This window comes from Rhinoderma darwinii, chromosome 2 (assembly GCF_050947455.1).
Source record: "Rhinoderma darwinii isolate aRhiDar2 chromosome 2, aRhiDar2.hap1, whole genome shotgun sequence".
Classification (NCBI taxonomy): domain Eukaryota; kingdom Metazoa; phylum Chordata; class Amphibia; order Anura; family Rhinodermatidae; genus Rhinoderma; species Rhinoderma darwinii.
In genome coordinates, this window is record NC_134688.1 from 269,477,323 (window position 1) to 269,504,432 (window position 27,110).

Here is a 27,110-nt window from a genome sequence, read left to right on the forward strand (position 1 = left end):
GCCACACACAGCCCCCCTGTAGACAGCTCCTCACACAGTCCCCCTGTAGATCACTCCACACACAGCCCTGCTGTAGATCACGCAACACACAGCCCCCCCTGTAGATAGCTCCACACACAGCCCCCCTGTAGATAGCTCCACACACAGCCCCCCTGTAGATAGCTCCACACACAGCCCCCCTGTAGATAGCGCCACACACAGCCCCTTTGCAGATAGCGCCACACACAGCCCCCCTGTAGATAGCTCCACACACAGCCCCCCTGTAGATAGCTCCATACACAGCCCCCCTGTAGATAGCTTCACACACAGCCCCCCTGTAGATAGCGCCACACACAGCCCCCCTGTAGATAGCTACACACACAGCCCCCTTGCAGATAGCGCCACACACAGCCCCCCTGTAGATAGCTCCACACACAGCCCCCCTGTAGATAGCTCCACACATAGCCCCCCTGTAGATAGCTCCAGACACAGCCCCCCCCAGTAGATAGCTCCACACACAGCCCCCCTTAGGATAGCGCCACACACAGCACCCCTTTTGTACATAGTGCCACACAACTCCCCTCCCCCTTGTAAATAGTGCCACACAGCCCCCCTCCCCCATTGTACATAGTGCCACACAACCCCCCTCCCCCTTGTACATAGTGCCACACAACCCCCCTCCCCCTTGTACATAGTGCCACACAACCCCCCTCTCCCTTATACATAGTGCCACACAACCCCCCTCCCCTTATACATAGTGCCACACAACCCCCTTATACTTTGTGCCACAATGCCGCCAGAGCTGAAAGCAGTAGAGGTAGCCGGCCCTACTGCTGCCACTCTCCGCTCTGCTTTGACGTCACTCACCATCAGAAGAAGGCAGGCTGTTTTGATACAGCTGCAGCGCCCAGCGGGACATTTTGCAAACCGCCCAGGACGGCGGGACAGCGGTGAGAAACCGGGACTGTCCCGCCGGATCCGGGACGGTTGGGAGGTAATCGTAATAGAGCCATGGAAAACGGTCGTCACGATCACACAACTTCTACACAGAGCATCTTGACATCCTATGAACAGAAATGATAAACCATGAATGTTATTTTAAAGTTATACACTCTCTGTATCCCCGAGAACTCCGAAAGCAGCTCTGGGAATATGCTTTATGCATGGATAATAAAGCAAATGCTGACATTTAGTTATGAAGGTCCATTTCATTACAATAGGCGGGCTTCTGCCTGGATCACTGCTGTGACTGCTTTATCCAGAAACCGAACCTTTGGTTATTATTACACGCTAGGTCAACAATAACTATTTTCTCATTGAATTCAGGAGGTAATATGGAATGCAACAAATAAAGAGGATGATCGAATGGTTTGCCAACAGCTCCCCCTGCAGGACAACTTGTGAGATCTCTGCAGAAACACTAGTATTAGCAGTAAATCTAGACGCCTAGTGGTCTATTGGACATGTTTTATCAGATTACAAAACAATAATTTCAGACTTATCTTATAGTTGTACAGTTTATAGATATCATAGGTGCTTTAAAAATGTTCACCGCACACCAGCAATACCAATTAGAACACAAAGTCGTTTACTTCACAGCTGTCCTTTTTGGAGGTTCTTGGGCCTTGCAAGTATTTTTTATATAATGAAATACATACCAGGTTCCATAAATAGTAGGAGTTTTACTGTATGTACCCAAAATGCTCAACATCGGCCCCTCTGTAGTATACAATCTAACTTCCTTACCACACACATACACACCCAAGTTAAAAACCATAGGCGGTATTTAACCTAACTTAATGACCAGCTAAAGTTTTTGTTTTTTGCCTCTGCCTTTGGGTAAGGCCACACGGTGCGGCAGCGGTGCGTTTATGTTGCCGTTTTAATCCGCAGCAAGTCACTTTTCAATAGAAGTCAATGGTGACATTTTTGGACAGACTGCTGCTATTATATTACAATGTGTATTTTGTGCGGTTGACCACGACTAAATAACGTCCAACCGCATACGGTTAATGACAGCGCTGCCAAAGTTGTTGCTGAACTGCTTGCATTTTTGATAACAGTTCTGAAATGAACTATATACAGGAAGCACCAAACAGTTTTCACTGGTTTCGAAGTTTATGTCCATAAACTATGTGCGCAAAAAACGTGACACAACTGCAGCATTACAGAGACAAAAACCGCATGCAGTTTTTAAAGGAAATAATTGATGGACATAGTTTTCACTGGTGTTGAAGTTTGTTAGGTGCTTCCTGTATATAGTTCATTACAATGCATTTCAGAACTGTTAGCAAAAACACAAGCAGTTCAGCAACAACATTGGCAGCGCGGTCATTAACCGCATGCGGTCGGACATTATGAAGGTACAGTCAACTGCACAAAAACACATTGTAATATAATGGCAGCCGTCTCTCCATAACAAACATTTCACCATTGACTTCTATTGAAAAATGACTTGCTGCGGTTTAAAAACGCAACATAAACGCAACGTGGTAGCACCGCGTGGCCTTACCCTTTCATAAGCTATAACTTTTTTTTTTTTTTTTAAGTAGCTATATGAGGCCTTATTTTATGCGGAAGAAATTGTATGTTTTTCCTGAAGTTTGGGATTATACATAAATTACTGTGTCGTTTATTTTTGCAGCGTGGAAATTGAAAAAAAAAGTGTTTTTCGGATTATTACGGCTGTGTACATACCTAATAGATGTGGTTTTTTTTAAATGTTATTTTTTGTGACTTTTTTTTTAAATCTCATGAAGAGATAACTTTTTAGTGACTTTATTTTTTACTTAGGCCTTATTCACATGAGCGTGTTATACGTCCGTGTTACACGCATGATTTTCACGCGCGTGACACGGACCTATGTAAGTGAACGGGCCGTTCAGACTGTCAGTGGTTTTCATGCAGCGTATGTGCGCTGCATAAAACTCACGACATGTCCTATACTTATCCGTGTTTCGCGCAGCACGTACCCATTGAAGTCACACGGCAGCACTTCCGGGTGACGCACGTTATTCGCGCAACAGCTGGTAAAGAAGAGAAAGGAAACATAGAATCTCCTCCTTCTTTATGGAGTTGTCACATAAAAAGGGAGTGTCATAATGATGCCGGCTGCGTGAAAATCACGCAGCAACGCACCATATATACGTCACACGGACCTTTTACGTCCGTGTGAATAAGGCCTTATAGTGTATTAGCATACTCCTGTATGCTCATACATTATACTGTGTCACAGGCTGCTGTTAGGGAAACACGTAGTATGCACTAACCGCCGACTTACACTCTGGGATCCTTTCTGGGTCCCCAAGGCTGACTGCAGAGAGTTCACCCCCCCAGTCTCTGATTGTGTCACCAGGTTTCCAGTGACATGATCGATGAGGGGAATCCACTTTAATCATGCCACAGTCATAGACCGCAGTGATCAAAGAGTTAAACAGTTTGGGGTCGAAGTTTCCACCGATCCCAGCAATATTCAGGATGCTGCTCTTAGGCCTCATGCGCACGGCCGTGATTTTCTGGTCGGCCGGCCGCAGAGTGTCACCCGCGAGCTGGCCGCACATCATGGCCCGTGCACATAGCCGCGCCCATTATTTTCAATGAGCCTGGACGGCCGTAATAAGACATGTCCGTACTTCCTGCGGTCCAGGCTCCTGGGCCATGCACGGATCATTTTCGGGCAGTTTTTGAGGAGTTTTTTTGCGCTGTTTCCATTTGGAATTTTGAGGCAAATTTTCATCTGCCTGCACGCCGTTTGCTGCGTTTTTCGCTTGCGTCCATTGGGTGCCACTGGCAAAAACACAGCGAAATATGCTTTCTCTGCCTCCCATTGATGTCAATGGGAGGTCAGAGACGTAAACGCCCGGAGATAGGGCATGTCGCTTCTTTTTACCGTGAGCGGTAAAAAAAAAACACACGTCCGCCTCCCATTGAAATCAATTGGAGGCATTTTCGGCCATTTTTTGGCGCGGCTTCTGCGTAAAAAAAACTGTGTGAACAGGGCCCTATAAGAAAATATTTTAATGCTACACTACTTTAACAAGAGGTTGTAATTTAAATGTGTTCGGATAAGGCCACATGGAGCAGCACTAACCTGGCTGCGATGCAGCCAACAACCGCGCTGGCACCATGTTCGGCGCGTCTGTCAAATAGCCTGTTAATAGCCGCTCGTTGTTGCGGGTAAAATATCACTTTACTTGAAAAATTGTATTCATTAATGGGAGCAAGATTTTGCAGGTAAAAGGGCAATTTTATCTGCAACAGCGTGTTGCCATTAACAGGCAGGCTATTTGACAGTTGCGCCGTACATGGTGACGGCGCGGTTGTTGGCCTCATCGCAGTCGCGTCAGTGGCGCGCCTTGTGGCCTTAAACTCAAATATAGCATTCAAATATTTGTATCAAATAGCTGTTTAACTCCTTCCCTTCGCCAACGTCCTGCTACAAAAGCCAAGCTAAAAAGAAAAAAAATGCAGTTACTAACTGGTTTGACAGATGTCACCCCATCAGCATGATCATCGGGTACCGAATAGTTGCCATGGCAGTTGGGGGCCTGAGAAATCCGCCCCCCCCCCCCCAATGCTATATGCCTACAAATGTGAAGAGGTGAATCATTAATTCATACACTATGAATGTGTAAATCAGCCGAAGTCCTACAGTAGAGACCCTTAGCAGAACAAAGTGGTAGGACATGCTTTAGCGATGTAGTTCCTACACTGAAGTTCCTGCACTACACATCTACTTGTGCTGTAGTACCAGATACAGGTGCCTACACATGGACAGCAATGCGTCAAGTACTGCAGGTAGGATAGTTTAGTAGCATCATTTATTACAGAATAAGTAGGGATCGCAGAGAATAGTCGTGGCCACATTTTTAGTGGTTCTGCATTGTATTTTTTTTTTACTATTTTTGGCTGAAGTGGAAAAACCTGGTGTCTTTTGGATCAACCATAAATGTAGATGCAGGACACTACCAAGGAAGACCAGGAGGTTTATTTTAGCTACTTCAGTAAAAGCAGATGACAAGGACTGCAATTGAAATAACATTACCTTAAAATGGACTGGCGTGACTTACCTTTTTTTTAATTTATTTTTTTAAACGTGACACTGAAATTAATACAGTGTTAAGAGAGACTCACTAGGGGCATTTAAAATAGCAGGGTTTTTTACTTTTATTTATATATAAGCCTATTTTGCAGATGTATTCCACATATATGACAGTCTCTACTGTACATCACAGGGCTTGCAGCAAGTCAGAACCAGGGTTTACATTTGTGACATCAGAGCTTTACAGGGATTTGCTGCAGAGCACTGATGTAATACTCCATCCCACTTGGGGTATATTCAAACAGGGAGGATATAACCCGTAAAAGTACACAGCATAACCACCCTGGATCCAGAAGGGAATTCGCACGTTTAGGCCACACAGGCTGCTCATAGTAGCATGAGCAACATAGCCTAGCATAGTCCTGTTGAAAGACTGCTCCTGGGACACTTTGGAGAAATGGCCGTACCACTGGTCCCGCGACCAAATCAATGTAACACCGAGAGGTTAGTGTACCTGAAATGACGACTAGAGGGGTCCAGCTATTGCACAATATGCGACCCTACACCCTAATCCCAGGAGTAGAACTGGTGTGACTCCCTTGTGAAGGCCTCTTCATGGTCTCCAGACAAATCTTCAGCTATCATTGCATCCGAGACAAAAGCGGGACTCCTCGCTGAAGAGGATAGACCTCCATTGATGTCTTGCTGTGCTCCATGATAGCTTTTGAAAGCAATGGCGTTTGGTCAATGAAACACCTGTAGCGGGACATCTAGGTCGTAGCCGAATGATGTGCGAACACCTTCTGATGGATTATGTCGACACTGGTTGCAGTCTTAGGGTGTGACGTCCAATTTCACTTGCAGTACAGAAGGGATCACTACGTGCCATTCTTCCAATAAGACGACCTGTCCATGCAGTGGTTAGCCTCTGCGCACCTCTTGCTGTCATTCCCATTCCTTTCTCTCCCAACCTCTCCGGGTTGAACAAAGCTGACATCTCGGCCTAGGCGCTTAGCGATCTGCCGGAGTAATAAACCAAGGTCTCTCAGCTCAAGGATTCTGTCCCCCTCAGTTTGCAAAAGGGCCAATAACTGGCACGTCTATGAACAGGAGGCATCACGCAATCATCCCACACCACATTTTTGAGGTTTCATGTGGCTAAAAAACAATAACTTTGCATTCAATCTGGCTCGATTTGCATAACCTAACACCTTGCCCTTCTTCGTGCACTGCAAATTCAATGTTGGAGTGTATATACATATATAAAAGGCAAAAATGGTGCTGCTATCCGGTCCTGGTAAAGGGCCATACGGCTGCAGTGTGGTTTACATAGAAAAACAAAAAAAAATCTCCACCCTTGCACATGGCTGTATAAACGTTCCCTGCCTCCCTACTCAGCCATTGATCCCAAAGAACCGCTGCTCATGATGAAATTTGTTTTAAGAATTTAACTGTACTCTAACTGGTTCCCGACCGCTGGCTGTATATTTACGGCCTGCGGTCAGGGTCCTTAAAACCCGAGCCATAGACTTTTTACGGCTCGGGTTTTAACTTGCTGCCCGCGCGATCGGGCAGCTGAATGTCGGGTCTCTGGCTGTCAGTGACTGCCGGGGACCCTGAGGAGAGGATAGAAGCAGCTTTCGCTGCTTCTGTCTTCTCCGATGTGTTTTTACACAGCGTTCAATGAACGCTGTGTATAGGAATAGAGACAGCAGCAGCGGCGCTGTCTCTATTCCTCCCGGTGATCATGTGACAGGTCACATGATCGCCGGGTGCCGTTAGTGACAGACTGCTGCTGGGTCTTACAAGACCCAGCACAGCCCTATTAGTGACAATCGTCACTATGAGAGGGCTGATTTCCCCTGTAACTGGGGCTGATGTGCAGCTCCAGTTACAGTGGAAAAGATGGTGTAAAAGAAAGAGAAAAAATATATAAAGTTCCCCAAAGGTCTTTTTTGACCTTTGAGGGACAGACCATAGTAATAAAAAAATAATAAAGTAAAGTGCAAAAAAAATGTAATAATAAATACACATAAAATACCCACCCCAAAAAAAAAAACTTTCCCCCCGCCAATCATTGTTGTAACGCTAGCGCTGACCCAATTACCTAATATAGACATGTAATATATTAAAATTTACGGTAGACAATGACGATCACAAATAAAAGGTCTATTTTAGGTTAAAACTATATTACCCAAAAAAAATAGCTGAAACGTAAAAAAGCTTATTTTTTTACTATTATTTTCAAACTTTATGAATAAAAATTCTAAAATAGCAAAAAAGGTGTGTATAAAAACGATAAAAAATGAAACCTGCATTGTCTACGGAAAAAACGTCGCAAAAATCACGTCGTTAGCCCAACAAATAAAAACGTTATAGCCATTTAACTAACACGTGCTAAAAATGGCTAAACGGTGTCTGGTCCTGAAGGCGCAAAATAGCCTGGTCCTGAACTGGTTAAAAAGAAAATTAAATGATTTAAAAAAAATAAATAAATGTTTCGTTTTTGTTAGGTTTTATATTTACACAGATTATATAAACGTCATACAAGGTATTAAGGTGCACTTCTGTCCAGGTGATGTGTGGTCAATCGTTAGTTTTCAGGTATTAAGATATTAAGCAAATCAGTTACACATGAAACACTATGGGGGAGATTAAGAGCGACGTTTCATACGCTGGAGTAAGATGCACCTAATTTATGAAGGGAAACACTCCTCTTATTAGAGATTTTCCACGACCGGACAACAAAATGATGACAGGATAGGTCATCAGTTTATGATCGGTGCGGGTCCGACACCACGTTCCCGCACCAATCAACCACCGGATGTTCTGAACGGTATGCAGTAGTTGGAGCCGGAAGCAGATGGCTTCGTCACAGAATAGTGCCTGAGATGCTGCTCTGCTCCTATTCAAGTGAATAGGACCAGAGCTGCAGAACGACTACTATTCAGTGGTCAGAGCCATCTGCTTCTGGTTCCAACTATTGCATACCGTCCAGAACATCCAGCGCCCGGAGGCAGCCGATCAGTGCAGGGTTCGGGTGTCGGACCCGCCCCACGATCATATACTGTGGATAGATCATCAGTTGTCCAGTCGTGGGAAACCCCTTTAAATTAGGCACATCTCTGGCAGTCTGTGCGTCTTAAATGTAAATCTACGCCAGCTAAGAGCTGGCATATATTTCTGCTATAGTTTATGCCACTTTCTGGCATAAATTATAGTCAGATTGTTAGGCTGTGGCAGACTCTGCCGATTTTATTAAGCCAACCCACTTTATCTGAAAAGGGACATGGGCGGCGTTAGTACATCAATAGGTGAAAATTTTGGGCAAATTCCAACTTTTAATGCATATGCAACTTTGACGCCAGAAAACAAGCATAGAAAAGTGAATAAATTCCCCCAATGTGTTTTCTTTTTATTAACATATGAATTGATGATACAGCATCCAACAGACAAGTGGCCTAACGCAATAGCTCCACAGTAATAAAAAAGAGGGTAAACCGGGAATAAAACAGCAGTACTCAAAATAGTACCAAGAAACTTTAAAAAAAAATAATGAAAAAAAGGAGACTTCTGCTATTTCAGCGTTTTACAGATGTTTTCCAGGCGACTCTGAAAGACAAAACATGGACTTAAAATCACTTCAGGCCGCAGCTAATTTAACTTATTACTTATAACTTATATATACAAATAATCTTGTGACAGAACCTCTTAAATCAATAAGTTATAACTGCCCTATCTCCTATATAATGTGATCGGTGCTGTAATGTAGATAAGTGGTTTTTATTTTAAAAACCGATAATTTTTGAGCAAGTTATGAACAATTTTAGATTTATGCGAATTCATTTTTTAATAGACAACTGGGCATTTTTTACCTTTTTACCAACTGGGCGTTGTACAGAGAAGTGGATGGCACTGACCAATCAGCATCATGCATTTCTCATTGTTCCAGCCCAGCTTCCTTCACTGCACAACCACACTAACGCTGGGCTGGAACAATGAGAAGTGTATGACGCTGATTGGTCAGTGCCATACACTTCTCTGTACAACGCCCAGTTGGTAAAAAGGTAAAAAATGCCAAGTTGTCTATTAAGAAACTAATTAGCGTAAATCTAAAATTGCTCATAACTTGCTAAAAAATTAGTTTTTCCAAATAAAAAACACTGTTATCCACATTACAGCGCCGATCAGATTATGTAGGAGATAGGGCACTTATAATGTGGTGACAGAGCCTCTTTAACTGTACTAACTTTCTTTTGAGGAGGCGGGGATTGAAAAATAACCGCAATTCCACAATAGTTTTTTGCATTTTAAATTTACAGTTCCCCATGCGGCATAAATATGTTCCCTTTATTCTAAGAGTCAGCACGTTTAGGGAGATACCATGTACACTACCGTTCAAAAGTTTAGGGTCACTTAGAAATTTCCTTATTTTTTAAAGAAAGGCAGTTTTTTTCAATAAAGATAACATTAAATTAATCAGGAATACACTCTATACATTGCTAATGTGCTAAATGACTATTCTAGCTGCAAGCGTCTGGTTTTTAATGCAATATCTACATAGGTGTATAGAGGCCCATTTCCAGCAACCATCACTCCAGTGTTCTAATGGTACATTGTGTTTGCTAACTGTGTTAGACGGCTAATGGATGATTAGAAAACACTTGAAAACCCTTGTGCAATTATGTTAGCACCGCTGTAAACAGTTTTGCTGTTTAGAGGAGCCATAAAACTGACCTTCCTTTGAGCTAGTTGAGAATCTGGAGCATTACATTTGTGGGCTCGATTAAACTCTCAAAATGGCTACTCGACAGTCTATTCTTGTTCTTAGAAATGAAGGCTATTCCATGCGAGAAATTGCCAAGAAACTGAAGATTTCCTACAACGGTGTGTACTACTCCCTTCAGAGGACAGCACACACAGGCTCTAACCAGAGTAGAAAGAGAAGTGGGAGGCCCGCTGCACAACTGAGCAACAAGACAAGTACATTAGAGTCTGTAGTTTGAGAAATAGACGCCTCACAGGTCCTCAACTGGCAGCTTCATTAAATAGTACCCGCAAAACGCCAGTGTCAACGTCTACAGTGAAGAGGCGACTCTGGGATGCTGGCCTTCAGGGCAGAGTGGCAAAGAAAAAGCCATATCTGAGACTGGCTAATAAAAGGAAAAGATTAATATGGGCAAAAGCACACAGACATTGGACAGAGGAAGATTGGAAAAAAGTGTTATGGACAGACGATTCGAAGTTTGAGGTGATTGGATCACACAGAAGAACAAGAGACGCAGAACAACTGAAAAGATGCTGGAAGAGTGCTGACGCCATCTGTCAAGCATGGTGGAGGTAATGTGATGGTCTGGGGTTGCTTTGGTGCTGGTAAAGTGGAAGATTTGTACAAGGTAAAAGGGATTTTGAATAAGGAAGGCTATCACTCGATTTTGCAACGCCATGCCATACCCTGTGGACAGAGCTTGATTGGAGCCAATTTCATCCTACAACAGGACAATGACCCAAAGCACACCTCCAAATTATGCAAGAACTATTTAGGGAAGAAGCAGGCAGCTGGTATTCTATCTGTAATGGAGTGGCCAGCGCAGTCACCAGATCTCAACCCCATAGAGCTGTTGTGGGAGCAGCTTGACCGTATGGTACGCAAGAAGTGCCCATCAAGCCAGCCAATCCAACTTGTGGGAGGGGCTTCTGGAAGCATGGGGTGAAATTTCTCCCGATTACCTCAGCAAATTAACAGCTAGAATGCCAAAGGTCTGCAATGCTGTAATTGCTGCAAATGGAGCATTCCTTGACGAAAGCAAAGTTTGAAGGAGAAAATTATTATTTGAAATAAAAATCATTATTTCTAACCTTGTCAATGTCTTGACTTTATTTTCTAGTCATTTTGCAACTCATTTGATAAATATAAGTGAGTTTTCATGGAAAACACAAAATTGTCTGGGTGACCCCAAACTTTTGAACGGTAGTGTATGTATTTTTTTTTTTATGTTTAACTACTTTAGCACAATAGTAGCACATTTCTTGGAATGTGGCAACGTAAACCGTTTTTTTTTTCTTCTAAGAGCCATAAATGTATAGATTTTTCCCATCATTGTAACTGTATGAAGGCTTGTTTTTTGCAGGATCATATATATATTTTTTTTTAATAGAATCACTCTGGGGTACATATACTTTATTTATTAACTTTTATTAAAAAAAAAAAATCTGCGGGGGAAAAAAGCAATTGCCCTTTTTTTCACAGCGTTTATCGTGCGATGATCATGGCAATACTGTATATGTGTATTTAATTTTTTTTAATGCTTTTGCTAATTAAAAAAATGGTTTGATTTTGTTTTTACGGTTAACATTTTTTTCCCCTAATAACTTTAATAAAACTAAACTATTCTATTTGTCCCGCTAGGGAACTTCAAAATGTGATCCTCTCATCGCGGACGTAATGCTTTAGTGAAGCATTATTGCCTGTCAGCGTAAAACTTAGAAGGCAGTCTTTTGGGCCTAATAGGCATATAGACATGGCAAGCCTGGCGATAATTATTAGGCCCCTGTTTGTCATGGCAATTTATCAGCACCCCATCATGTTTGTGGGGCAACAATGGGGTGACAGAGAAAGCACCGTCCCCCTGTAGCCACTTTGATGCTGCGGTCTATCAACAGCCGTTGCAGCGGGATGTTGACTATATATTACAACCGGCACCTGCTGCGGATGGCACAGGTACAGCTCCTGTGCCCGTGCCTTCCACTGGGCATACCATTCAGTCCTATTGCAGTCAATACCTCGCAATTAAAACGTAATGGTACGCCTGTTTGCACAAACGGGTTTTAAAAAACAAAAACAACAATTGTTTCATTTATTTCACAAACTATTATACAAATTAAACACAAGTAGTACAAGAACAGGATACTTACGGATAAAAGTTTAATATTTTCAAACGCCTTCTGATCAAGATTGCGCAAGTTTATACCATCCATGTCATTGGCAGTCAGTCGAATATTCTGTAGATAAAAGAAATATTGTATTAGAGTTATCCGACGGCAGCAAAAAAAATAAAGATCCACCAAACACCTATAACGGATCTGCACTGTAATACTATTTTTATTTAAAAAAAATAAAATTGTGTGCGTCTGTGTATATATCCAATCTACATATTCACAAAAGCAAACATGGCACCACTGGCTTCCACATCAAGGACCTTCCTCTATATCACACCAGATGACCTGTATTAGCCAATAGAAGCTCACACGTACTTTATTCTTAGCTTTACTGACATACACACACAGTTTTAGACCAGATTTCCATAACAATCAAGCCATTTTTCTTTACTCGACGTGTTACTCGCTGTAAACGAACTGTACCAATACTGGATTTGATCATGCTCAAACTGAACCCCTTTCATACCAGTCATACCTCCAAAAAGGAGCCGTGCAGTTTGCCACAGGAGTCTTTTGTCTAAGCGCATGGCTGCTGCCCGAGCTACTGAAATCTCTCAACAGAACCAAGCTCGTGGATTTCAGCATTCTCATAAATTGAACCCCTTTCAGACCAGTCATGCCTCCAAAAAGGAACCCTGCACTTGGATTTTATTGGATATGATAGCTTCATATCAGTAGGAACACACACACACACAATTTGACCCAAAGTTTGGCACATAGGTACATCATGTGTTCAGTAAGGTTTTCGTAAAGGTCCAGCCCTTGCTGTGGTCTGTTATCAGCCATTATCACGACACAATACTATAAAAGCGAATACATAAATTCACTTTCATAGATGTTTTTATCTGGCAGTAGCCAGTAGTGCACTTTACAAGATAATCCTAGATGGGAAGGTACAGGGGAGCAAATAGCCATAGCAACCAATCAGATTACTGATGGCCAGGAGGAAAGCTGCATTACTAGCTGCAGAGACTCCTCTTGCCCAACTGCAAGCTGATCAAATGCGTCATACTGCTGCTCGAGCTGCTGAAACTCCTCAGCAAACTCGTGCTCTCTCAGCAACAGTTCAGACAGGTGGCTCTAAGAAGAGCAGGGACTCCTGCTAGTACCCAGGCCAGAAAGAAAGCAGATATTAGTGGGCTTTCATGCATGATGCCGTTTTCAATTATGATCCAACTATAGTCTATGGCCAACTGGTAATAAAGCTGCCAATGTTGTTAATCAATAGGCTCGGTCACAGTCTTACGACTCCATTCCCTACCAGTTTAGCGGTTTGATATTTTAAATTTTAACTTCCTAAATACCTGTACATAGCGCTACCAGCGATTTCCCCGTAAACCAAGAAAATATGAGGGCATGTGTCACTTCATGTGGTAATAACTTTGGAATGCTTTATTTGGAGATTGTTTTCTTGTGACATATTGGACTTTGACTACATTTTTCCACAAACATATTTATTTGTGAGAAACTCCAAAATTGAGAAAACAAAAAAAAAAACAGCATTTTTCTAAATTTAAATGTATCTACTTGAAAGACCTATCGTTATACCACACAAAACCGTTAGCATGTCTACTTTACGTTTGAATCGTTTTTGAACGTCCTTTTATTTTTCTAGGACGTTATAAGACTTAGAACTTTAGCAGCAATTTCTCACATTTTCAAGAAAATTTCAAAAGGCAATTTTTCATGGACCAGTTCAGTACTGAGCCCAATATATTAGAAATGCCCCATAAAACACCCCATTTTAAAAACTGCACCCCTCAAAGTATTCAAAACAGCATTTAGAAAGTTTAACCCTTTAGACGTTTTACAAGAATTAAAGCAGTGTAGATGTGAAGTTTACAAATTAAATTTTTGTGGCAGAAATCTATTTTTAATAAAAAAAAATCTTTAACACATAAAGGTTTTACAAGAGCAACTCAATACTTATTGCCCAGATTCTGAAGTTTTTAGGAATATCCCACGTTGCCCTAGTGCAGTAATGTACTGAAGCACAGGCCTCAGAAGCAAAGGACCACCTAGTGAATTTTTGGCCTTCTTATAAGATTATATTTTAGGCACCATGTCAGGTTTGAAGAAGACTTGTGATGCCAAAACAAAGGAAACACCAAAAATACCCCATTTAGGAAACTACACCCCACAAGGAATTAATCTAGGGGTGTAGTGAGCAGTTTGAACACACAGATGTTTCATATATTTTATTAGAATTTGGACGTGAAAATATTTTTTTTTAGATGTTTTCGATAAGATGATGTTTTAGCTAAAAAAAATAAATATACAATTTCCACAAGGAATAAAGAAAAAGCACCCCCAACATTTGTAAAGCAACTTCTCCAGAGTATGAAAATACACCAATTGGGGTCAAACTGCTGTTTGGGCACACGGCAAAGCTTAGAAGGGAAGGCACGCTATTTGGCTTTTGGGGCGCAGATTTTGCTAGATTGGTTTCTTGGTACTATGTCGCATTTGCAATGTCCCTGTGGGACCAAAACAGTAGAAACTCCCCAAAAGTGACTCCATTTGGGAAACTACACACCTGGAGGAATTTATCTAGGGGTGTAGTGAGCATTTTGAACCCACAGGCAGCTTTAGCTCAAAATTTTTCATTTTCTCAACAAATAAAAGGAGAAAAAGAACCCCAACATTTGTAAAGCAATTTCTCCCGAGTACAGCAATACCCCATATGTGGTCATAAACTGCTGTTTGGCTTTTTGAGTGCAGATTTTGCTGTATTGGTTGCTGGTCGCATATGCAAAGCCCCTGTGAGACCAAAATAGTGGAAACCCCCCAGAAGTGACACAATTTTGGAAACAACACCACTCAAGGTATTCACCTAGGAATCTTAAAGAGGCTCTGTAAGTGGCCTATCTTCTACATAATGTGATCAGCGCTGTAATGTAGATTACAGCAGTGTTTTTTATTTAGGAAAACAATCATTTTTGACGGAGTTATGACCTATTTTAGCTTTATGCTAATTACTTTCTTAACGCCCAAGTGGGCGTGTTTTAACTTTTTGACCAAGTGGGCGTTGGAGAGAAGTGTATGACGCTGACCAATCAGCGTCATACACTTCTCTCCATTTATTCAGCACATAGGGATCTTGCTAGATCCCTACGTGCTTTCACTTACTCTCACATTAACGTTACTGAAGTGTCTTAAGAGTGAATAGACATTGCTTCCAGCCAGGACGCGATGTCTATTCACAATCCCGACACTTCAGTAACGTTTGTGTGGGATTTAATGACCGCAAGCGTGATCTCAAGGGTAATCTAAAATAGGTCAAAATTAATTGTTTTTCTAAATAAAAAAAAACACTGCTGTAATCTACATTACAGCGCCGATCACATTATGTAGAAGATAGGGCACTTATAATGTGGTGACAGAGCCTTTTTAACCCCAGAGGTGTTTTCCAGAAATTAGTGTGCACTCGATATTGAAGAGTGAATATGTGAATTTTTCCCCAGATTTTTCCCCAGATATTTCAGAGGCAAATATGTCGTGCCCAGCTTGTGCCACTGGAGACACACATCCCAAAAATTGTTAAAAGGGTTCTCCATGGTTTGGCAATGCCATATATGTGGAAGTAAACTGCTGTTTGGGCACATTGTAGGGTTCCGAAGTGAGGAAGCGCCATTTGGCTTTTGGAGCATGGATTTTGCGTGGAGTTTTACTGGTATTTTAGTTTATAATGTGGGGGCATTTATAAGCTGGGCAGATTACATCAGGGGCATTGTCAGGTGGTATAATAATGGGGTAAAATAATCCATAGATGTGTGTTACGCTGTGACACAATCTTTCTGCACAGGCCGGTGTCGCACTGATAAATGTCCTTACTTATCCCCCTTTTGGTCCACACTCCACACCTTTGCAGTTTGAGGAATCTTGCTGGGAAGTGTTGTCCTGGTATAATATGGGAACCCTCGCTTCCAGTAGATATGTTTGAGTTCTCCCCTTCCTGGTTCCCTAATTTTAGGGCCTTGATATATCGCCTCGTGAAACAGAAGAAATATTCCCCTTGGGCCTGCACAACTGCATATTTAACATACAGCTGGCACCCGGCGGTGACTGTCGGCTCAGCTTCTGAGCCCGCACTATGACCGTGATGTAAAGGTACTGCGCTTTGCAGGAACCCCTGCCCGACAGTGCCGTATATATTTGGCGGATGTCGGGAAGAGGTTAAGCACAAGTGTATTGATAATACATGAGCTTAAAGATGTATGAAAATAATAAAGATCCAAAACGCCATCATCATTGACCACATTGGCTATAATAAAAGAGAAGTTTACCTTTCCATTTTCTGTCGGTAAATTAATGAACAAATCATTCATTCCTGCTAATGGACTGCCGTTGGCGGAGAAGGTGTACACTGGTTCTCGCATTGCTGGTGTTCTAAGTGCTGGAGTTTTAAATACCCTTAAAAACAAACACAGTGTTAAAAACACAGGTAAAGTAGGAGAGCGAAAAATACGAACCATCTTAACCAGTTAGTGACCGTCAAAACGCCTTTTCACGGCGTCCACTAATGGGCTTTATTCTGATGCATAAGTCTTTTCACGGCGCTGCATCAGAATAAACAGAGCCGTTAAATCTCCCTGCTCTCAGTTCCAGAGGTAGCAGAGGGCGTCCCTGCTCGAACGTGTGAGATCGATATCAGTATCGATCTCACCCGTTTAACCCCTCAGATGCTGCGCTCAATAGCGAGCGATGCATCTGAGTGGTTTTGGAGAGAGGGAGGCAGAAATATATAATGTGGTGACAGAGCCTCTTTAAGTGGCCTATCTAGTACATGATGTGATCGGCGCTGTAATGTAGATTACAACAGTGTTTTTTAATTAGAAAAACGATCATTTTTGATGGTTATGAGCGATTTTAACTTTATGCTAATGAGTTTCTCAACGGACAACTGGGCGTGTTTTACTATATGGCCAAGTGGGCGTTGTACAGAGGAGTGTATGACACTGACCAATCAGTGACCAATCAGTGTCATACACTTCTCTCCATTCATTTACTTTGCAGATAGCGATATAGCTATATCGCTATGTGCAGCCACATAAACACACTATAACATTACTGCAGTGTCCTGACAATGAATATACATTACCTCAAGCCAGGACGGGATGTGTATTCAGAATCCTGACACTTCTCTGTGATTTACAGCATAGCACAGCGAGATCTCGCTGTGAATGACAGCTTAATCTCGCGAGACTACGCCTGCTGTGCTGTAAATCACAGAGACGCTACAGAAGTGTCAGGATTCTGATTACACATCCCGTCCTGGCTGGAGGTAATGTATATTCATTGTCAGGACACATGAGTAGCGTTATAGTATGTGTATGAGGCTGCACATAGCGATATAAGCTATATCGCTACCTGCAGTGTAAATGAATGGAGAGAAGTGTATGACGCGGATTGGTCATATAGTAAAACATTAGCATAAAGCTAATATAGGTCATATCTCCGTCAAAAATGATAGTTTTTCTAAATAAAAAACACTGCTGTTATCTACATTACAGCGCCGATCACATCATGTACAACATAGGCCACTTATAATGTGATAAAAAGTGATCAAAAAGTCGCATCTACTCCAAAATAGTACCAATAAAAACTACAAGTCGTCCCTCAAAAAAATCAGTCATCCCTCATACAATTGCATCGGCGGAACAATTAAAAAAAATATATAATAAAAAATACAAATTTGGTATCGTTGCAATCGTAAAAACCCGCTGAATAAAGTCAGCGTTATTTATACTACAAGGTAAACGGCGTAGATTTAGGATGCAAAAAAGAGTGGCAAAATTTCAGGTTTTTTTCTATTCCCCCCCCAAAAAAGTTAATCAATAAATAATATGTACCTAAAAATGGTGCTATTAAAAAAATACAACTTGTCCCCGCAAAAAAACAAGACCTTTTTGCCACTACATATATATCTCTCAGTGAGCTCCAAATACCCCGAGAATAAAGCCTAAGGTCCAGTTCACACAGAGCTTATTGACGCCAAAACCGCCTCCCATTGATTTCAATGGGAGGTGGAGGTTTTTTTTTGTTATCGTGGCGTTTTTAGCCACTTCCGGCGCAAAAAAAAAAAAAAAAGCAGCATGCTATTTTTTGCCGCGGTTTCACCTCTTAACCTCTTACTGAAATCGATGGTAGACAAAAAAAAAAAAAAAGAAAAAAAGTGTTTTGTCTGCGGCACTCATTGGCTGCGGGTGAAAAAAAACGAAGCAAAAAAGCTCAGTGTGAACAGGACCTGTGGCTGAACATTGAGTGACAACACAAACACTATTTTTTAATCATGGAAAGTCAAATTGTTAGAAGATGAAGTCTTCATGGCTGAACAGTTTCTCACTGTGCAATGTCGCCGTACAGCCATCACACACCCAGAGCCTGCTGGACTCTCTCTCAGGTCCTGTCGATTAGAATAAGACACATATACAAGACTCTTCTGGAGCTGTGCTGTCAGCTGTACCACCCAGAGTGCTACTCGAGTCGCTCCACCACAAAGATCAGACGGGAGAACACAATAATAGTATATTCAGAGGTTAAATCACGTCTTTTTTTTACAGCAATTACCACAAAATCTTGGCAAAACGCCATGGTTTTGCAGTAATTAAACTGGATTTGTCTGCACCATCTGAATATACCTACAGTGATACTTTAACTATGCCCTGGTGGGGTGTGGGGCGAGACTACCACAATCAAGGCTGAAGAGTTGCAGCTTTATACAGCTCATTAGAATGAGGGCGATCCTAGGATGTGGCAAGCAGCAAAAGACTGGTACTGCTGTGCCACTGAAGCTTACACACAGCACCTGGATGGGCCTGCACATGCTGCAGAAACCACCCCAATTCAGTCACAAAAATTTCTGCCGCATGTGAAAATATCCTTATATGGCCTAGTAAAGCTTTTGTTTAGGTTAAAAAAGGTTTCTTAAAGGGTACAACATTTTTGTAATACTCCATGTTAAAATGTACCCTTTAATGACCAGCTTACTTTAAGCTGTAATGACCAAGCTATTTTTTACGTCGCAATCCAAGAGAGCTATAACTTTTTAATTTTTGCGTCGACATAGCTGTATAAGGTCTTGTTTTTTGCGGGACAAGTTGTATATATTTTTTTTCTAATAGCACCATTTTGGGGTACATATAATTTATTGATTAACTTTTATCAACTTTTTTTTTTTGGGTGGTGAGGGGTGGGGGGGGGGGGGGAAATAGAAAAAAACCCCTGAAGTTTCGCCACTCTTTTTTGCGTCCAAAATCTACGCCGTTTACTGTGTGGTATAAATAACACAATAAATTAATTCAGCGGGTTGTTACAATTGCAGCAATACCAAATTTGTATAGATTTTGTACGTTTTACTACTTTTATACAGTAAAAACATTTTTTTCAAAATTATTTGTTTTTGTGTCTCCATATTTGAAGAGCCGTAACGTTTTTATTGTTCCGCCGATGCAGTTGTATGAGGGCTTTTTTTTTTATTGCGGGGCGATTTGGAGTTTTTATCGGTACAATTTTAGAGTAGATGCGACTTTTTGATCACATTTTTTTTTTAAGTCAGGATTCACAGAAAACAGCAATTTTTCCATTGTTTTTTATTTTATTTTTTACGGCGTTCACCGTGCGGGTTATATAATGTAATAGCTTTATAGTTGGGGTCGTTACGGAGGCGGCGATACCAAATGTCAGTAACTTTTTTACTTTATTTAGTTTTTTTTAATAAAGCATTTTGTAAAGGGGAAAAAGTGGGTTTTTCATTTTTTTTCCACTTTTTGTTTTATTAAACTTTTTTTTTTGCTAGTCCCACTACAGGACTTTAATATGCGATCATCCGATCGCTTTTATAATACAATGCAATACTTTTGTATTGCAGTGTATTACTGCCTGTCTGTTTAAAACGGACAGGCATCTGCTAGGTCATGCCTCCGGCATGATCTAGCAGGCATTCGCTCCAGGCAGACCTGGGGGCCTTTATTAGGTCCCCGGCTGCCATGGGAGACACAGACTCGGCGATCTTATCGCCGGGTGTCGGTGGGAGAGTGAGGGAGCTCCCTCCCTCTCTCCAAAACAACTCCGATGCAGCACCCGCTGTGGAGCTCCGCATCTGAGGGGTTAAACGAATGAGATCGATACAGATATCCATCTCATCCATTCGATCAGGGATGCCTACCTCTGGTAGCTGAGAGCAGGGAGATTTAACGGCTCCCTGCTCTGTTTATTTATTCTGATGCAGCGCCGAGAAAAGGCTTATGTATCAGAATAAAGCCCATTAATGGCCACCGTGAAAAGGGGTATTGGCGGTCACTAACGGGTTAAACAAACTTCCTAATATGCATTGTGTCAAAAATGAGAACGCCGGAAGATCTGCTTTTCATCCTAGGTTTTTTTTTTGCTTCAACACAAGCTCATGCACGAGAGTTATTATGCAGACAGACGCGTGTCGATACCTCACCGAGTATCGTCACAGGTCTGGCATTGAAGCATAGGCAAAGAACGACCGGCGAGGGCATTGAGGCTGTGGACCAATAAGATGCCTCAAACCCGGGTATACGTCAGAAGTCCCAGGTTTGAGGCATCAAATTGGTCCACAGCCTTCTCAATGTCCGCCCCGTTCAATTCTTTGCTTACGCCTCAACGCCCGCCCCATTTTCTTTGTGTTCATGCTATTCCTCAGCGCTCGTGCGCTGCCTGCCCTGAAAATTGTGTTGAAGAAAAACTCCTTTAAGGGTTTAAGTAGGTAAAAAAATTAATTCAGCCACAAATCTGCTAGGCGTGAATAAATCCTAAGGCTCCTTTTAGAGAGGCAGATTTACATGGAGCAATCATTGTACTGTATAGATGGTTTGTCCCCATACAGCTTGCATCATTGTCTGCAGCACATCCACTGTGTACATGGGGAGATGTGCTGCCGACAATGATTTTTACCGCCACATAAAAGATACGATCAGTTAACAAACGAGCGTTTGCTCGTTTGTGAGGCGATTGTTGGGCTTTTTCCACAGGCTGATGATCGGCACCTTGTTAAAGGGCATTTACAAGATACACTATTTTTCAGGTTTACTACAGTTTGATGCTTGGTCATTACCTGGTATCAATTTTAGGTGTGATCATAGGAGTGTATCCCACCATTGAAGAGTCTGCTAGTCTGCTGTTAGAAGGCGTTGCACGGGTCCTTTTACTTGTTCTGCAAAAGAGTATGTAATACTTCAAAATAATATCATAATATATTAAATATTAAAAGGTGTTTTCCCATCTTGGACATTTATGGTATATCCACAGGATTGTCCGATACATAAGGGTCCCACCTATGTCTAGAATGGAGCCCCATGCCCTACTTTGCCCAGCTCCTGCTGCTCCCCAGCCACTGTCTGATAAGGCGGTTTGCAGTTCCAGAAACAGCACAGTTAGCAGTGTTATTTGATTACTGTAACGCCTATTCACTTCTATGGCAGGTATATAAACCATGTAGCTCAGCAGTTTCCGGAAATCCCGGACAACCAGCGGTTGAACCAGCACTGATCAGACATTTATCGTATATCATGTGGATATGCCAAAATTTCCAAGATGGGAAAACCTTTTCAAGTATTAAACATTTCAATAATAACATTTAAAATGGGAAATCCACCTAAAACGTATGGGCAGAGATCGTAGACTACATTAAAGCTCTCTTCTGTGACATCATAACATCAATTTTAGATTTCAGTGAAAAAAAATGTAACACTTTCAGAAAACACCAAAAGGAACCAAATATTAGAAACTACTGAAGTTATAGCCTTCTGGAGCTTGACAAGACCAGCTCCTGTAATGTTCATGAAATCACAACTCCTTTAAATCCAGAACTTCACCGAACATACACGCTTACTAGCCAAGGTTGGATGGAAAAGAATCTGAATACGTTTTTTCCTAACATGTCTATAACGCACTGCCACTTGGACTATGCATCTCTAAAGAATACCTATTTGTATACATGCCTGGATCTTTAAAGCAGATTGGTTAGATTTTTAAGCTGCCCTGTTTGTGGGCAGCACAAGATAGCGACAGACGCTAATTTCATCAGTCTCATTTATTCCAATCCACAGTAATAGGAGGAAAAAGCATCAATCAGTGGCTGGAGAGCGTGAAAATCGCGGAACTCCAGGCCTGCATCGCTGGCCACACAGCGTCAAGATAGCATGTAAGCTCTCAAAGACTACCACACATTAACCAATAAGTGACAGATTCCTGAAATCAGCACGTCTGTCACTATTACGAACGTATGCCCTCAGTCAGGGCAGCATCAAAATCTGACAGATCGGCTTTAAAGACTATGTAAACCTTTGAGCACTTTATTTACCAAATAAATAATATAATCGGGGATTTAAAGAGAACTTTTCACCTGCCCCTACATGTGCAGCATGTAATGGGAAGTGCTGCACAAACCCTGGGGCACTTTACATTTTTTTCTACCCTCCTCCATTATTTAGATATCGGTGCCAGTATATTTTGCACCCGATATTTAAATAACCCCCTGAACAGTCAATGGGGCGTGTAAAGGCAAAGGGGCGACTATGGCTGTAACACTGTCCAATCAGACAGTGTTACAGCAAGAGTGAGGATAGAGGAGAGAGTGCGCGTGTCACTGCAACGGACAGTGTAAAAGCTGGAGAGAGGAGAGCGCGCACTGTCCGTAGCAGAGACACGCCCCCTTGCCAGTTCGGCAGACAAAGTACAAGGCTGATCTCTCGCAAGAGCTTAAGAGGAGAGCACACATGCACGCTCTCCTCTCCACTGCTCGTACACTGTTCGTAGCAGTGGCACAGCCCCTTGCCAGTTTGGCAGAAGACTGATCTTGATAGCTGAAGAGTGAGAGCGTGTGAGCGCACACTCACTCTCTCTCCTCTATCCTCGCTCTTGCTGTAACACTGTTCGTATCAGATTGGACCGTGTCACAGCCATAGTGTCACGCCCCCTTGACAGTTCAGGGGGTTGTTTAAATATCGGGCGACAAATAGAACTGCACCAATATCTAAATAACGGAGGAGGGTAGGAAAAAAATGTAAAAGTGCCCCAGGGTTTGTGCAGCCCTGCCCATTACATGCTGCACACGTATGGGGAGGTGAAAGTTTCTCTTTAAGGCCTCATGCACACAAACGTAAAAACGCCCGTAATCACAGGCCCATGGACTTCTATTGGCCACGGGTACCTTCCCGTTTGCTTACGGGAAGGTGCCCGTGCCGTTGGAAAATATAGAACATGTCCTATTTCAGGCCGTAATTACGGCACGGGCAAGTCCATAGAAGTCTATGGGGCTCCCGTAATTATGGGTGGCTACGTGTGTGCACCCGTAATTACGGGAGCGTTGCTAGGCGACGTCAGGGGATAGTCACTGTCCAGGGTGCTGAAAGAGTTAACTGATCGACAGTAACTTTCAGCACCCGGGACAGTCACTACCGCTGGAGTTAAAAGTATTCAAAGTTAACTTACCTGCTTCTTCCTCCAGTCCGGCCTCCCAGGATGACGTTTCATCCCATGTGACCGCTGCAGCCAATCACAGGGAGGTCGGACTGGATGTCAAAAGAGGGACGCGTCACCAAGACAACGGCCGGGGTACATATAAACTTTTTACTTTACCGATTTTACTTTCAATCGCTGCGGAAACTCCGCCCGAGAGGGCTGCCCCTTCTCTTTATTCAGAACTGAGAGAGAAAGGGCTGCCGATTAGTGAAGAGAAAACGGTTCCGCAAATACGGGTGGAATACTGGTGACAGCGGACCCGTATTTACGGGTACGGGTCCGTAAATACGGGTCGAATACATGTGACCAAGGACCCGTATTTACGGACAGGAAAAAATAAGTTTGTGTGCATGGGGCCTAAGACAAGTTTTTAGTTTTTTTATAAAAAAAAATAAATAATAAATTCCTTTGAGATACAGCTGGTGTGTGTCCTGGATACATAGAAGCTGCATTTTGAACTCAAATCCTAATCAGTCAGGTCAGCGAGACTGACTGCTTCGGTGACAGCGGGTCCATACAGGATCCACCAGCTAGCGATCATATCTAAGTTCAAGACTAGATGTGATAGATAACTTCCGTCAGTGCCATAGACTACGAATGGAGCAGAAAGGGAGCTCGTCTGATGGCATCCAGCAATGTATTGAAATACATGCAAGCCGCAGAAGTCTAGCTGTGCAAAAAAATTTAAGAAAACTTCTAACAAATGTTTATTTCCATAATACAAAGGCAATTAAAAAAAAAATTATATACACATGCATACACAAAAAAAATTTGTCCACAGCCGTCAAAGGGAATGTATCACCTATATTGTCTAAAATTTTATTTTTTTTCGAGTGTATATTTTTTCGTTTTCTTTTTGTACATGATTATGGGGGCAGCCATCCTGCGAAACTGCTCTTAACAGCATTCATAAATATTCCTTACAGAAGCCACATTGACCCTAGGAACTTGTAGACTGGAGATGTTCATTGACTTCTATGGAAAAGTGTTGTGGGCATGTTCTGTGCAGGAAGGGATAGGAGAGGAGTTGTGCCCATCGCCTATTGTCAGTGGTGGATCCGGTGTTATCTATATAGAGGTGTTCCCGGTCTGTAATCCTGCCTGTGATGTGATAATGAGATGACTGCTTAGAAGTGATCTCTACAGAACAGGAAGTAGTCTATTATGGGGCTCAGTTGCCAGAGTGAAACCTGCAGAATTTCAGTTTTTTGTTAATTAGATAAATGATATGGGAAAAAAATAAAATAAAACCTAAATTAACATTAAAACTTGATTTAAACAACAGGTCATTTTAGGAGGACACATTCCCCTTTAAAGGGTAAATTGTTCAAACACATACCTCTTGGCAGTTGTACTTGCAGCTGAAATTCCAGCTTTCCTTGCAGTGCCAAGATTTTTAGAAGAAGCTTTACCCTGTTAAGGCACAGAACAGACAAGTAACACTTACATTTGCCTGAATAAACCATATGACAAATATGGAGCTACAGCCGTCCAGTGACAACCAAAAAACAAAAAGGATTCCAGTATGTATAAATAAGTGATTATTTAGAAAGCACCAACATTCTATAATGCTTTACAAAGACCAGAAATAAATATTTACAAAGTCAGCTAGGTATGGATTAGTATTTCTGCCCTAGCATTTCAAAGTAATTGAAACGCCACTAAAATTCTCTACAGGCTTGTCCACACGTCACGCAATTGCTGGGTATTTCCCATCCGGAATAGAGGACGGAAAATACGCAGCAGAATACAGTAGCAGCAAAACGGGTGAGATTTAACAAATGTCATCTACACGCTGCATAACATTTCCCAACCGAAATGAACCTGCGGTGCGTATTTTGGACCGATTTGCTGCGTTTTTCAGAGGAGACGTCAACATCTCCCTAGAATTGGAGAAAACGCAGCAAAATCCACACCATTTACTGCAGTAAGAAACGTAGAAAACGGTGCGGCTATTCCGCAGTGGAATTTCTGCTTGTTTCCTCCGGAATTGCTGCAGAAATTTTCTGCAGCAATTCCGTGTGGACAAGCCCTAAAATCTGAGAAGATGCTCCAATTTCCTAATAAGTGTTTAACCCCTTAGTGTCTAAGCCTGTTTTGGCCTTCAGGACCAGCCCCATTTTTGCAAATCTGACGTGTCACTTTATGTGGTAATAACGTTGGAATGCTTTTACCTATCCAAGCGATTCTGGGATTGTTTTCTCGTGACATGTTGTACTTTATGATACTGAAAAAATTTCGTCGTTAAATTCAATATTTATTTGTAAGAAACACCAAGATTTAGAGAAAATTAGCAAAAATTAGCATTTTTCTAAATTTTTATGTATTTACTTGTAAAACAGATAGTAATACCACACAAAATAGTTACTAGTTTATATTTCCCATATGTCTACTTTATGTTTGCGTCGTTTTTTGAACATTCTATTTTTCTAGGACGTTACAAGGCTTAGAACTTTAGCAGCAATTTCTCATATTTTTCAGAAAATTTCAAAAGGCTATTTTTTCAGGGACCAGTTCAGTTCTGAAGTGGCTTTGAGGGCCTTATATATTAGAAAGTCCCCAGAAGTCACCCCATTTTGAAAACTTCACCCCTCAAAGTATTCAAAACAGCATTCACAAAGTGTTTTAACCCTTTAGGCGTTTCACAGGAATTAAAGCAAAGTAGAGGTGAAATTTACAAATTTCATTTTTTTTCTTCAAAAATTCATTTCTAATAAATTTTTTATGTACCACAGAAGGTTTTACCCAAGAAATGCAACTCAATATTTATTGCCCAGATTCTGCAGTTTTGAGAAATATCCCACATGTGGCCCTAGTGCGGTAATGGACTGAAGCACCGGCCTCCGAAGCAAAGGAGCACCTAGTGGATTTTGGGCCTCCTTTTTTTAGAATATATTTTAGGTACCATGTCAGGTTTGAGGTCTTGTGCTGCCAAAACCATGGAAACCCCCCAAAAGTGACCCCATTTTGGAAACTATACCCCTCAATGAATTTATATAGGGGTATAGTTAGCATTTTGAACCCACAGTTTTTTTGCTAAGTTTATTTGAATTAGTATGTGAAGATGAAAATCTACTTATTTGGTGAAAAAACGTAGAAATTTTACATTTTTACAAGGAATAAAAGTAGAAAAAACACCCCAACATATGTAAAGCAATTTCTTCCGATTATAGCAATACCCCATATGTGGTAATAAACTGCTGTTTGGACCCACAGCAGGATTCAGAAGAGAAGGAGCACCGATTCATGTTTTGCTTTTTCGTTTTTCCCCCCCGCTTTCCGAGAGCCACTATTTTTTTATTTTTCTGTCAATAGAGCGGTGTGAGGGCATATGTTTTGCGGGACGAGCTGTAGTTTTTATTGGTACCATTTTTTGGTACATAAGACTTTTTGAGCACTTATTACATTTTTTGTTAGAGCCAGGGTGACCAAAAAAAACGTGATTTTGCCGTTTAAAATTCTTTATTTTTCACGGCATGTACCGTGTGAGTTAAATAATGGTATATTCTAATAGCTTGGACTTTTACGGACGCAGCAATACCAATTTTGTGTATTTTTTACATTACTTTAGAGAAAAAATGTGAAAAGGGTTTCTTTTTGGACTTTAAATATTTAATTTTTTCCACTAATAATAACTATTTACTTTTGTTTTTACATATTT

The 27,110-nt window shown here is 41.7% G+C and overlaps 1 protein-coding gene across 3 annotated transcripts in view; it reads right to left on the reverse strand.

Annotated features, from left to right (window-relative positions):
- Positions 1–8,410: 8,410 nt before the first annotated feature.
- Positions 8,411–27,110, reverse strand: part of CDCA8 (cell division cycle associated 8) — a 43,566-nt gene continuing 24,866 nt past the window's right edge. For all 3 annotated transcript variants that reach the window (XM_075853252.1, XM_075853251.1, XM_075853253.1), the window contains 5 exons: positions 24,789–24,862; positions 21,042–21,140; positions 16,246–16,372; positions 11,936–12,022; positions 8,411–8,632 (listed from right to left, as the gene is read on the reverse strand). In XM_075853252.1, the coding sequence (XP_075709367.1) occupies positions 8,597–8,632; positions 11,936–12,022; positions 16,246–16,372; positions 21,042–21,140; positions 24,789–24,862 (423 nt within the window). In that variant the 3' untranslated portion in view covers positions 8,411–8,596. The remainder of the gene's footprint in view (positions 8,633–11,935; positions 12,023–16,245; positions 16,373–21,041; positions 21,141–24,788; positions 24,863–27,110) is intronic.